This window comes from Staurois parvus, unplaced genomic scaffold (assembly GCF_062004578.1).
Source record: "Staurois parvus isolate SC_StPar_1 unplaced genomic scaffold, SC_StPar_1.0 ptg000120l, whole genome shotgun sequence".
In the NCBI taxonomy this organism is placed as follows: Eukaryota; Metazoa; Chordata; class Amphibia; order Anura; family Ranidae; genus Staurois; species Staurois parvus.
Window position 1 is genome coordinate 5,466,310 of NW_028317916.1, and position 14,301 is coordinate 5,480,610.

The 14,301-nt window shown below is 41.1% G+C and overlaps 1 protein-coding gene across 1 annotated transcript in view; it reads right to left on the bottom strand.

Annotated features, from left to right (window-relative positions):
• The window catches only part of TSPAN12 (tetraspanin 12), a 213,719-nt gene that overhangs the window by 63,873 nt on the left and 135,545 nt on the right, over positions 1-14,301 (bottom strand). The window contains exon 5 of the mRNA XM_089672107.1: positions 14,004-14,078. Coding sequence (XP_089528233.1) covers positions 14,004-14,078 — 75 coding nt within the window. The remainder of the gene's footprint in view (positions 1-14,003; positions 14,079-14,301) is intronic.

Sequence of the window (14,301 nt, forward strand, 5' to 3'; positions counted from 1 at the left end):
TAAGTCACATTTAGCCATAGAGCAAAGGCTAGCAGATATGATTATTGGATAATGGGTCCAAACACAAAGTACCCAAAGGTAGGACAACCATCTTATACCCAGATACTGGCACTAGTAAAGTGCTCTGTTAACACTGGCTTAACACATAAGCAATAAGAAATCATTCTTGAAAAAGTCTAAATATTAAAGCAGAATTCTAATAGAACATTATTGCTTCTGGAATATAACTCCAGTTGTGTCCAATAAATAAATATTGTGATGTTGACAAAAAAAAGCATTGTATGTTGTATTACTTGTTTGAAGCAGAAATGCCACTCTACTGCTGCCCCTTTTCTAGCTTTACCACCAGTATAAATTGACTTGGCTTCCAGTACAATACTGCACCACTGTAGACCACTTACCACAGAAAAATAAAGAAAAAGACATGAAGGTGTCACATAACCAGCCAAAAGACTCCAGGAAAAAGGCATATATTAAGTGAACTTTTGAAAAGGTGGTGTGGAAGGGAGCAGGGAACTTGGGAAGAAGATGGAGTTCAAAATAAGTGAGTTTTTAAAGGGGATTATAGCTTTTTTTCTGTGTTTTGTTTATTATGTTATGAAAGTGATTAGCTAAATGTAAAAAAAATCAAGCATGCACACGGGGGCAGCCACATTTCAATCTTCTCCATAAACTGTAAGCAGTCCTAACCACTCTGCTCAAGGCTCTCCAAGACATGTTCCACAGATTGATGTATGCTGGCTCCAGACGGTCCATAACCCACTGTCAATCATAACTTCAAAAACAAAAGGAAGCTGCTCTTCTTCTAAAAGTCCAAAGTAGATTTTATTAATGTTATCCAGTACAGGGGTGATCCACCAGCTCCTCTTATGCTTTTCACTGCACAAGGAGATTAATCGTAGACTCAACAAATGCTAGCATAATGTTCTTATTATTAGTATTTGTTCCTCTCTATGTGGAAGTCTACTAGATAGGTCAGACCAGTTAATAACAATGCATTAGCTATGTGGCTGAGACTTTATCTCAGCAGTTGTTGATCAGGGAGTAGCTTTAGTTAGATACAGAGAGCCAAAAGATGAAGAACATGATGCAAGAGTAATGCAATCTTGCTATAGCAGGCATTTGAAAATGGAAATGTTACATACATTTATATTAATGTAAACACTATAATACAAGTTTCATGTTTGTGCCCACTGGAAATGCACTATGATTCCCTTTTAAATTATTTACAATCTTAGCTACTTACTAAGAATCTGTCAGGAGCAAAAATCATGACACTTTATTTATATATACATAATATATAATAATATTTGGTCAACAAGTTTGAAATTATTTAGAGACTATGTGGTAACATAATCTATAAGGCTATTTACAGCAAACATAAGCACCAATCAGTCAATTCTTAACCTAGTGTAAAAGACACACACACAGTCTATCATGCACGCAGTACAGCAGTTGTAAGTACATGACAGTGCTTGTGAGTATGGGGCCGTACTACTGATCAACAGTCTGTAGTAGGTGCAACCAATGCCCTTCACAAGAAACACCAGCTTATGCATTTAGAAGTGAAGACAATGCAACCACGTGCTAGCCCTGTGAAATAATAACATGCTGGCTACACATTGAAATTCAACAGACAATGCTGAGTTTCTTAACCACTGGCTATCCAGAGGCTGTCCATGGGACATTTATAAATGGCTAGAAATCCAAGTGGTTTGCCAACCAACTCCCAGAAATCCACTAAAAGTGATCATTTTATGGTACTATGAAGGTTTCATGACCACTTGCTACCCAGGGCTATCCATGGGGCATTTATAAAAGGCCTGAGATTCAAGTGGTTTGTCACCCAACTCCTAGCTATCCAGTAAAAGTGAGCCTTCTACAGTACATTGAAGATGCAGCCTGTGGATAACTTGTGGATTCAGAAATGATGTCCAGTTGATTAGCGCTCCTCAAATCCAGAAACTCTGAGCATTTTTGGGTTCAGAGTGGCCACAATCCCATTTGAAATGCCAGGTGAACAGCCAATCAAGAACAGTTTAGTGCCTGATTGGCTGGAGAGAAGGGCAGGGGAGACATTGGGGGTCTAATAGAGAAGCTATGGAAAATTTAGTTATAGACAAGGCAGAACATGTTTTGTTGCTCCTCTTTTACTAATAGGTAAACCTAATTAGTTATACTTTTCTTATAATTAGATGAGCAAGGACATGCATGAGACAGCAGATATGAGAGCAACTAACATACCTATTTATTTTATCGCTCTGTCCTGTACCTGGCACTATGGTCAGTGGGCACTTTGTGCCACAATCAATCTGTCTCTACTTTACTCAATCAATGGATCATAAGGGTTGCAGACAGAACTATGTACTAATATGGCAGTGCAATGTCCTAAACGAATAATGCTGTAATGGGGGAAGGATGTGGTGGGGGGCAATACAAGGTTAGATATTGCCACAATTCCCGGAAATTCATCTCCAGTTGAAATTCCAAAGGGAACTTTTTTTTAAGCTGTTGGCAGAGTTGAAAATGATATAGTTTTTGCTGAAGATCATATCCATACTGAGACAACTAGACATATAGCACTGGGAGGGCAAGTAAAGGAAAATGGGGACAAAGCCTTCTGGTTTTTTCACCATTTCCATGATCTGTATTCCTGCTGAGTAGGACCCCACAGGAAGTGAGTGGAAATTAGCCCAATATCAACACAAAAACAATAAAAACTGACAGAGGTTTTAACCACATCCCTCTTTATCTAAAATTGAAAAATTCTGGCGTTCCCCTTTAAATGCATACGTTATGATTACTTATTGCACAGGTACACATAATGAGCTTCTATGCTACAAATCATTTTCTCTGTGAACAATCCTGCTATTAGGGATAAAACAATGTCATGTCCTCTGCGTGCCTTGTTCAATAACATATTTTTGTTGCCATTTCCAGACGTTTTCCTATCAGCAATGTGTGAGTAACAAAGTAAGCAAATACTGTTTGGCTTGGCACTAAAGCTGATGCAAATGAAACTGGAAAAGACTTACATGTTACAAGACAAGCTATGGTCTGCACAAGATAGATAAAATGCTATACATGCTGTTTGTGATAGTTTCGTAATACAAACAAGTAAGCTTGGATTCATAAATTATATAGATTATTACTGTTATGACAAGGAATTCAATGTGCTTTTTAGGACTCGCAAGGGAACAATTGACTCAAATCACAGCCTTATACACTATACAAGGAAAACACCCAGCTGTAAGAATAGATCACTATTTTAGTGTAAAGCAGGCAAAAATAAAGAGGCATGCAGTTTATATGTATTAAACTGCTCAGCAATTTATTCCCAGTTAAACTTACAGGTTACAGAGTTTAGCTGGGAGAGAAGGGAAACCTTTCTAGCAACCATTCTAGTAAAGCAACATTTAGGAAATACATATTTAAAATTATTATAAAGCTCTATTTTTAAATTAAAATAATAAACATGGCATACTTACTTGCTCTATGAAATTTTTTTTTTTTTCACAGAGCAGCCCCAAATCTCCTCTTCTGGGGTCCTCTGCCAGCGCTCCTGACTCCTCCTCACTTTCAAGTACCCCGATGCCCACTGACACACACACACACCGTAGCTCGGCCCCACCCTTTGCTCCCTCCTCACAGGATTTGATTGATATCAGCGAGGTGAACACGAAAGGTTTTTTACCTTAATGCAGAGAATGGATTAAGGAAAAGATTCCTGCCCAGAGTGTAATTGGAACCTTCAGGGCCCCGGTGCAAGTAACCGTGAATGTCCCCCCTAACTCCCAGATGGGGCCCTTCCCTCCGAGTCCAGTGGCAAATGTGACCTTTTCAAACCTGGTAGTTCCGCCACTGAGATCAGCAGTTTTTTATATTTATTTTAATTTTTTTTATATTTTTCTTTACCATTTTATTTTATTATTTTTTTCTTTTTACAATATTATGTTTTATTATATTTTACAATTTTTTTTTTACTAGCCCTATTTGGAAGGCTTTGGTGAGATATCAAGGGCCTAAACAGACCCCTGATGTTTCACCTTTGAGACAGAGAAGGGAGATTGAGGACACCTCAATCTCCTTCTCTGCAGCCTCAGCTGCACAGAATTAATAAACAAGAATAGCTCTGTGCAGTACTTTCTGTTCATTCACAAACTGAATCATAGAGAAGACACTTTACTATGCTGCAGTTATAGATGAACAGAGTCAGTGATCGATACAGATCACTGACACTGTCCATTCAGACAAGGAAAGGGCTAGTAAATTACACATATACCAGCCCTTCCCATATGGAAGAAAAATATATTTGAAATATATTTTAAAAATATTCTTCCCAAATATATTGCCTTATATTTGAAATGCTAGAATTATGGCCATATTCAATACATTTCAAAATATATATATATATATATATATATATATATATATATATATATATATATATATAAATATAAATATATACACAAACTATATGTTAAAATGACTTTTTTATATGTTAAAAAAAATCTGAAGAATATATTGAAAAAAATATATATTTAAAAATAGTGGCTTTGCCACTGGATCAAAAAAAGGTATTTAATAAAAATGGAAAGTTTTTATTTAAACATTTCTTTAGTGCCCTGATGAGAAGGGAAGGGAAAACAAGGAAAGGAAACATATACAGTGGGGCAAAAAAGTATTTAGTCAGCCACCAATTGTGCAAGTTCTCCCACCTAAAAAGATGAGAGAGGCCTGTAATTGGCATCATAGGTAGACCTCAACTATGAGAGACAAAATGAGAAAAAAAATCCAGACAATCACTTTGGCTGATTTGGAAAGAATTTGCAAATTATGGTGGAAAATAAGTATTTGGTCACCTACAAACAAGCAAGATTTCTGGCTCTCACAGACATGTACCTTCTTCTTTAAGAGGCTCCTCTGTCCTGCACTCATTACCTGTATCAATGGCACCTGTTTGAACTTGTTAGTATAAAAGACACCTGTCCACAACCTCAAACAGTCATACTCCAAACTCCACTATGGTGAAGATCAAAGAGCTGTCGAAGGACACCAGAAACAAAATTGTAGACCTGCACCATGCTGGGAAGACTGAATCTGCAATAGGCAAGCAGCTTGGTGTGAACAAATCAACTGTGGAAGCAATCATTAGAAAATGGAAGACATACAAGACCACTGATAATCTCCCTCGATCTGGGGCTCCACGCAAGATTTCACCCCATGGGGTCAAAATGATCACAAGAACGGTGAGCAAAAATCCCAGGACCACACGGGGGGACCTAGTGAATGACCTGCAGAGAGCTGGGACCAACGTAACAAAGGCTACCATCAGTAACACACTACGCCGCCAGGGACTCAGATCCTGCAGTGCCAGACGTGTCCCCCTGCTTACACCAGTACATGTCCGGTAGAAACACAACTCGTCGTGTTTGGAGGAGAGGGAATGCTGAGTTGCACCCAAAGAACACCATACCTACTGTGAAGCATGAGGGCGGCAACATCATGCTTTGGGGCTGTTTCTCCGCAAAGGGACCAGGACGACTGATCCATGTACAGGACAGAATGTATGGGGCCACGTATCGTGAGATTTTGAGTGCAAAGCTCCTTCCATCAGCAAGGGCATTGAAGATGAAACGTGGCTGGATCTTCCAACATGACAATGATCCCAAACATACCGCCCGGGCAACGAAGGAGTGGCTTCGTAAGAAGCATTTCAAGGTCCTGGAGTGGCCTAGCCACTCAACCCCATAGAAAACCTTTGGAGGGAGTTGAAAGTCCGTGTTGCCCAGCGACAGCCCCAAAACATCACTGCTCTAGAGGAGATCTGCATGGAGGAATGGGCCAACATACCAGCAACAGTGTGTGCCAACCTTGTGAAGACTTACAGGAAACGTTTGACCTCTTTCATTGCCAACAAAGGATATATAACAAAGTATTGAGATGAACTTTTGATATTGACCAAATACTTATTTTCCACCATAATTTGCAAATAAATTCTTTCCAAATCAGCCAATGTGATTGTCTGGATTTTTTTTCTCGTTTTGTCTCTCATAGTTGAGGTCTACCTATGATGCCAATTACAGGCCTCTCTTGTCTTTTTAAGTGGGAGAACTTGTACAATTGGTGGCTGCCTAAATACTTTTTTGCCCCACTGTATGCAGATTAAACTTCAAGAGGGACATAATCAGGGAAAGTAAAGTTTTAAAGTCAGCAGCTACAAATACTGTAGTGTGATGTTATCCCAGGAGGCTGTGGGCTGGAGGGTTGCAAAATCAGGATCTTACTGGAAGGTTGGTGACATTGCCGAGCCAGCTAAACTGGCAACTGGAATTAAAGCAGTATTAAACCCCAAACTAAATATTTTATATATTGTAGCATACCAATCAAATGTAGTGGTTGTATTCATTTTCTTTTTTTAGGCTTTTACACTACACTAAAAAAATTGAAGCCAAACTCCAACTAACACTTTATAGGCAGTTGCAGTAACAGTTTTGTTCCTTTTGGGATAAAATTGGGATAAAGCTTTTATATAAATTATTAAAAGGTGATCATTGTAAGCACTCCTGTCATTGGTAAATGGTTTGTCTCAACTCTGTAACTGATATACTGTATCTGCAAGAGAGTGTGTTCTTTTGTAAAACAACTGACTTACTGGCTGGAGCAGAGTCACGCAGGAGACTCTTCCACTTATGTAATATAAACAGGTAATATACAGTTCACTAGGAAATTGGATTTGCTTTCATGTGACCACTACAAAATATAAAGAGCTTGATTTTATAAAACTGGGAAAGAAGTAAAATTTAACAATTGTCAAAATTTTATTTTCACCATATTATTATTATTTATATATTATTATTTTTAGTATTATTATATTATTATTATTAATATACAGGATTTATATAGCACCAACTGTTTGCTCAGTGCTTTAAAATATAAAGAGAGACAATACAGCTTTAAAATACAAAGAGAGACAATACAGCAACGATACAGTTCAATACAAGAGGGTTAGGAGGCCCTGCTCCTGGGAGTTTACAATTTAATAGGGAAGGGCTAGTGGAACAAAAGGTAATAATTGTGGGGGATAAACTGATGGGAGAAATAGAATATTGGGTTATTAGCTTAACCACTTGCCTACCGGGCACTTATACCCCCTTCCTTACCAGACCAATTTTCAGCTTTTGGCACTGACGCATTTTGAATGACAATTGCCTGGTCATGCAACACTGTACCCATATGATTTTTTTTCATTTTCTTCACACAAATAGAGCTTTCTTTTGATGTTATTTACTCATTGCTGGGTGTTTTATTTTTTGTGCTATAAACAAAAAAAATAGCAAAAAATTTGAAAAAAAAAAAGGTTTTTCTTTGTTTCTATTATAAAATTTTGCAAACAGTAATTTTTCGCTGATGTCCGTTGATGAGGCTGCACTGACAAGCAGCACTGATGGGCACTGATAGGCAGCACTAATAAGGTGGCATGGATAGGCAGCACTGATGGGCAGCACTGATAGACACTGATAGGTGGCAATGATAGGCAGCACTGTTGAGCTGGCACTGATGATGATGGGCACTGACTGGACGCACTGCTGGGCACTGACTGGCGGCACTGCCGGGCATTGATGGGTGGCACTGACTGACGGTACTGCTGGGCACTAACTGGCGGCACTGATGGGCACTGACTGGCGGCACTACTGGGCGGTAATGATGTGCACTGGTGGGTGGCACTGATGGGCACAAGTGGGCAGCACTGGTGGGCACGGGTGGGTGGCACTGGTGGGCACGGGTGGCACTGGTGAGCACTGATGGGCACAGGTGGGCAGCACTGATGGGCACTTGTGGGCAGCACTGGTGTGCGGCACTGCTGGGCACTGATCATCAGTGCCCTGATGATCGGTGCCGATCCCTCCTCTGACAACTGCCGGTTCTAGGTAGTACTTTCCTCATGCTGTGACAGCGTCCAGTCCAGGCAGGGGCAGCAGGGGTATAGGCACTCACAGTTCTAGCAGGGGTCCCTTCTGGGGCAGCAGGCAATGACAACCCTCAGTACACGGCAGTTAATCCACACAGCAGGTAGTTCACAGCAGCAGCGGGTAATCCTGGCCCCAGAGTATTAGACAGAGTATCGTGGGGCCCACAGCAGGTAGTTCACAGCAGCAACAGGTAAGTAATCCAGGCAGGGAAGAGTAAGGGGGTAAAGTTCACGGACAGTCCATAGAGGGATAAAATAGGGGTGCAGACACCCACGGTTCTGACAGGGATGTCCTGGCTCACAGCAGACGACAGCAGGGGGGCGACCATCCTCAGCACACAGTAGAGGGTCCTAACAGTGGGTACTAGTCCTGATACTCCAGCACACTAATGGACCCGCAGTATGGGCAGTATAGCAGCACGTGCTCCTCCTGAGTATTCAGCGGGTAATAATCCTTGAGTCCCAGGAGTATGGCAGAGTGCCCAGCGGGTAATAATACTGTAAATCCCTGGGGAATTGCAGAGCGCCCAGCAGGTAATAGTCCTTGCTCCCTGGGGTATTGCAGAGCGCCCAGCGGGTAATAGTCTTCGGTCCCTGGGGTATTGCAGAGCACCCAGCGAGTAATAATCTTCTAAGTCCCCAGTAACATTGCAGAGTGCCAGTGGGTAATAATCTCCTAAGTCCCCGGTAACATTGCAGAGTGGCTGCGGGGGTCTCGCCTCAGCGTAGACCTCCCAGCAGCTCACAGCGGACAGAACGACCTGGGGAGTCCTGCACCAGCCTTCTTAAGGCTGCTGCAGGATGCTCCCGGTCGTCCTGGCAACCTCGGCCGGCGTCAACGAGGCACGCCACCTTGACATGAGCCGCGCTCTCGAGAGCGCAGCCTTTGTCTGTCAGCGAGTGCAAGCGTGGGAAAATCCTGTGCCTGCGCCGCACTCGCCAGGGCCATGTGGTGTCAAGCTGACTGCCTTGTCTCGGAATCTCCCTGAGGGAGATCACCCCTCTCCGGCCGTATGGCGTGAATTTAGCCGCAGGGGGTGTGGAAAGCCACACCTCTCATTCTGTGCGGCCTGGCTTCAAAGGGCCCTGACAGGATGAGAGGGGGGAGAGGAAGGTGCCACCCAGGACACAGGCACCAGGGGGGGGCTCCTTGGAGCAGGCACACCGTGACAATCCCTATGCTGGCAGAGTCAGACTGTTCAAAGCTCACTTCAGAGGACTTCATGGCTGGAAGTTTCATGAGAAGGAGGTAGAAGATGCCTAGAACTGGTGAGAAAGATAGTTCCGTATGGACTGTGCTTTGCTTTCTGTATTGCTGGGACTTCTAGGTAGTTCTTTGTGGTGTTCAGGACACTGGGACTTCACTCTGTCCTCTGCTCTTCCTTCATCTGCTGCCTGTCTGGCCCTGAAGTGAAGGCCATGATACACAGCCCTCTGAAGACCCATGATGGGTTTTGGAAGGACCTCTGCCCTCTGGGCCTCCTTTCCCCTGCCACTCTGCCTGGATTTCCTCTGCTGAGGCCACTGTTGGCTGGTGAGCTCTGGAATTGCTACCCTGTGCCTATGGATTTTGCTGTACTGGATTGTGGCCTACTACTCACTGTGCCCTGATTGCTGCCCTGTGACTAAGGACTAAGATCCTGCTTTATCTGATTGCTACCTTGTGTGCTGGCCTATACTCTTGATGTACCATACCTTATCTGCCCTGTGCTGGACTTAACTCCTGATTTGCCCTGCTGACTACCTCCCCCTTGCTGTCTAATATTACCGTCTTGAGGATCCCTCTTCCATGCTGTATCTTCTGTTTGCCCTGTGGATCTCCCCTTGGCTGTCCCATATTGCCATCCTGTAGATCGCTCTCTCTCTCCTGTGATACATTGTTGCCCTGTAGACTACTCCTTTGTGTTGTGTCCTACCGTCATCCTTCCTATATCCCCGAGTTCCCCAATAAATGTGTTGGGTTGGGTTCCTGGTAATTCACCTCTGTGTGCTCTCTCTGCACTCCTAGTTCATTACACATGGAAACTGCCAATACTCACCTCCTAAAAAAATGCTATTTGCCTAGATCGCATGCAGTCCCTCTGACTTCTATACTTTTGGAGACTCACGTGAAGAACTATTATCATGTGTACATCTAGTTTTATCCTACAAACAATAAGATTTTTGATTACTTTTCTTATTACTTTTAAGATTTTGGATATACTGCTGCTGTTGATTATTACACAGTATGTGCTGTGTAGTTTTTGTGTTAACCTGTAAGGATGCAGTAAGCATTTATTTGCACCTGGTTCTTGTTCACATATACATGACAATAAAACTTTGAATCTTGAAACAAGTATGTACGTGAAATCATGGCATGCATACTTATTCTGGATCAGTGATTTAAAAATTACCAAGGCTCAGCATGACATCCAAACTTTTAGCATTTTCAAAAGCAGGTCAGCAATGGCAAAATCCATATTTTTTATTGCATGTTTTCTTTAGCAAACCAGCAGCATTTTAAATTATCAGAACTACTTGCCGCATACTAAATGTCTGTTCAAAGCTTGTTTAAAGTTCCAGACATCACTTCTTTTACCATCTGTATTAAGCAGTCACCGTTTGAAACTAGCAGTTTGGAAAGCAAAATGATAATTAATCCCTAATAACAAGTATACTTGGGTTGGCATATATTTCAAAGCAAATTGAAGCTGGCCCTCTACATGAAAGTGATCCCTCCATTGCCAAATGCCATGCTAGCCATAAAGCCATAGATCCAGGTCTCGTCACTGAGCCAGTTTACTTCATATGATCATTAGATGTCCCTTCAAAGGGCAAATGCACTTTTAGTTTGTAGTTTCAATTACATTTTAATAATAAGTGTCTCAGTCTAGGCAAAGTTACTAAAAAATATATACTGTTGCTGTGCATTATCATGTCAGGAATTTATTTATACAGATCTGTACATTTATGGAAAGGTCTATTTTAAATGCTTTGTAAGTCCTTGCAATATCTGATATTTCTTCAGACTAACATTTAAAAGCTAAGATGAAGGAATTCTCATATGTGTGAGGTTTCACTGTGATACCATATGATCAAATTCCTGAAAATGCCTGGCTACTAGAAATGTCATTTTGATATGAAAAAGTTTATAGGTATACTTTAAAAGATATACAACATGGCAGGTCAAACATATATAAAAGCCACTCATTCTGTAAGATATCTCTGCCTGAGAGTGATTTTTAAAAATCACCAGATTAAAACACTGAAATATGAACAATTCAAACATAATTACCTTTTAAATGTATAATTAAACAAAACAATTATTTCAAATATCTATTTTTCAGCTTGCTGCACTAAATCATGTCTATCAAAATGACTGGATATTGTTTGAGGTGGAAACTTAGCCAGCGTTATTTAAACTTTTGGAAAAAGTCAGAAAGGGTGAGAACCTTTGTCTCTATGACTTCCTGTGTGGTCACTGAGATAGAAAGTGAGCAAAGTTTCTCATACAGGAGCCCAGACAGAAAAAAAAAATAGTAGACTGCAAAAGGGTTGGAACCTCTGTCCTAAGTTTTTATTTCTGTCCGTGTCACTGTTTTAAAGATGTCCTTACTTTAGGTATGGCTAACATATGAATGGTGTGACATCCCCAGCAGGGACACAAATGGCAATTGAAAAAACTTACTCATAACCCTTTCCTATTCTAACCAAAATACATCTGGACTCTTAAGTGTTCTTAAGTGATTTTAGAATCATTGAAATTACACAAGCCAAGTGACCATTCAGCTTGGAATTTGTCTTCTCCAACATCTAAATGTAAGAAGACAAACGCTCAGATATAAAATTGGGTTCATCCAAAGGTCCTGCATAATCCCCATCACCTCTAAATCCTCCAACATCAAACTATCAATCTTATGATCTGCATGGAAAATTGTTCATCTATGTTGAATTCTACTCATTCAAGTCCAACTCTTCTCCCTTCCTCTAGAGTCCACCTCCCACTCAGGTACAGGTATTTCTTGATTTTATTTTTTATATACTCTTTAGATGCCTTCAGGTCAGCCCTATGATGCAATGGGGGAGATTTACAAAAGCTGGAACACTCAATCTGGTGCAGCTCTGCATAGTAGCCAATCAGCTTCTAACTTCAGCTTGCTGAGTTAGGCCTTGACAAAAAAACCTGGAAGCTGATTGGTTTCTGTGCAGAGCTTCACCAGATTTAACACACTCTAGTTTTAGTAAATCTCTCCCAGTGTCCTCTTGGTCTTTACTCCAGCACTGAGCTGTCGTTAAAGAGGAGTTCCACTCAAAAGTTTAAGCTCCGTTTGTTTGCCTCCTCCCCCCTCTGCCATCTTTGCCACTTTTTTGGGGGGGAGCGGATGTCTGGTTTTGACAGGTGTCCAATCCCACTTCCAGCTCAGTTTGCCGCGGCGAACTGAGCTGGAAGTTCGGCTTCCCTCCTTCCTCTGGGACACTTCACAGATCCCAGAAGACTGCCAGACCAATCAGGATGCGCAGTGCGACTTGCGCATGTGCAGTGGGCACCCGGCTGTGATGCCGCAAGCTGCAACAGCCTGGTGCCCACAGTTGAGATGCTGGTGCCAGGAAAGAAGGGACAGCGCGGATGAGCACATTGCTGGACCCCGGGACAGGTGAGTGTGTGTTTATTTGTATTTGTAGCTGCTAACATTTAATAAACACAAAAATGACTGGAAATCCCCTTTAATGATACAGCGAGAATGTGACAACATCAGCACTGTTCCCTACACCATTGTGAGTCATAATGCAATGCACTCACACAGAGTGGGCAGATTCTGGGCATCATTCAACATGGAAGATGACCAACGCTAGATCTCAGAGTGAGTGAGTCTGTAGTACACAGGTCTAGAGAGGGGCTGGTTATTTAGCAAGAGGTGCTTTTTTTATTTTTACTGCTGATATGAACTTTAAAAGTTACATTAGGATTACAACTGGGTTACAAGAAGAATCCTGGGCAAAATCCTCATGCCCATTAACATTCCTAAATCATAATTCATGGATGTTTATCAAACATCATGCTTCACTTAATACTTTCTCAAGACCAAGTAAGAGTTGCCTGTAAAGTATGCTGGCACTGTTGCTATAAAATTCATTCACTTTCTACATTTGACAATATAGTATAATGAACTGGAACACACTGTTCTAAGGAATCCAGTATATTTGTGCAGCAGTCAATACACATGCTATGGCAGTAGCTGTGATTGGTGTGAGACCTTTAGATAAACTATTTGGGGAAATTGGCACAATTTACTCTACGTTATCAATTACATTGGAGTTCTATTTTAATGCTTTAATTAAAGAAAAAAAATCATGTTGCCTTGAGCGTGTGTCTAGTTTCACTATATTGTAAATAAAGCTCTGGCCTGAGCTGTAATGTCAGCTACAGCACGATTAGCTTTCCTTGCTTCGGGCAACAGATGTCTCTCACGAGGTCTATGCAGCAGTACATCAAAGTGCAATGAAAGAGGCTACATCTATAGCACAGGGTATTCAGTGTCTCAAAAGTCAAGAATGGGAAGTACATAGTCACATATAACACTAAGAAGAATCCCACAGGTCATCTCCTGGGAAATGAAATTTGTATTAACCGTTGGAAGCGTGTGTTTGTATTTACTATTATATTTATAAGTGTAGAACACTTCCAAACACCACAGCGCTTTGTATAGTACGTAGATTCATTTATATCAGCCTCGGCTTCGGAGAAGTATAAAGCATGTCTCTGATAGCACCGTCTTCATGGCTTTTTCATAGCTAGAAGATACTTCCGATTTAACAAATTTGTTATAACATGTGACATATTTCTGTATGATATACTATATATTATTAATGCTTCACATTTGCTTTGGGCTCTGCTTCACATATTGCTTAAGGGGGGCTGAGTTAAAGCCAACTCTGATGGCATGGTAATGTGATACAGTATGTTATTTGTTTCTTGAAAGGCAAACATCTTTGCACATTCTGCATTATGTGAACAGGGATATTCTTGTGTATTGTTAGTTGTATTACATACCGTGACTTCCTGCTCATATGTCCAGACTCCACATGCTAACTCAACGCAGAAAATTACCAACAAGCTTCCAAAATACTGCAAAAGAAAAAGATGCATAAAAAGAACACTCAACAGTGTAATATAGAATGCTATATTTTGTAATACCTAATTTATGAAAACTCAGAAAAGAATAACACTGTGTAAACAAGTACAGGTGACATAATACAAATTAATTCTAAATTCCTTATCTGCTAGTCACTCTTATATGAAGTTGGGAGCAATCCACGTAGAATCCATGCTCATAGTGCACCACTGTCAG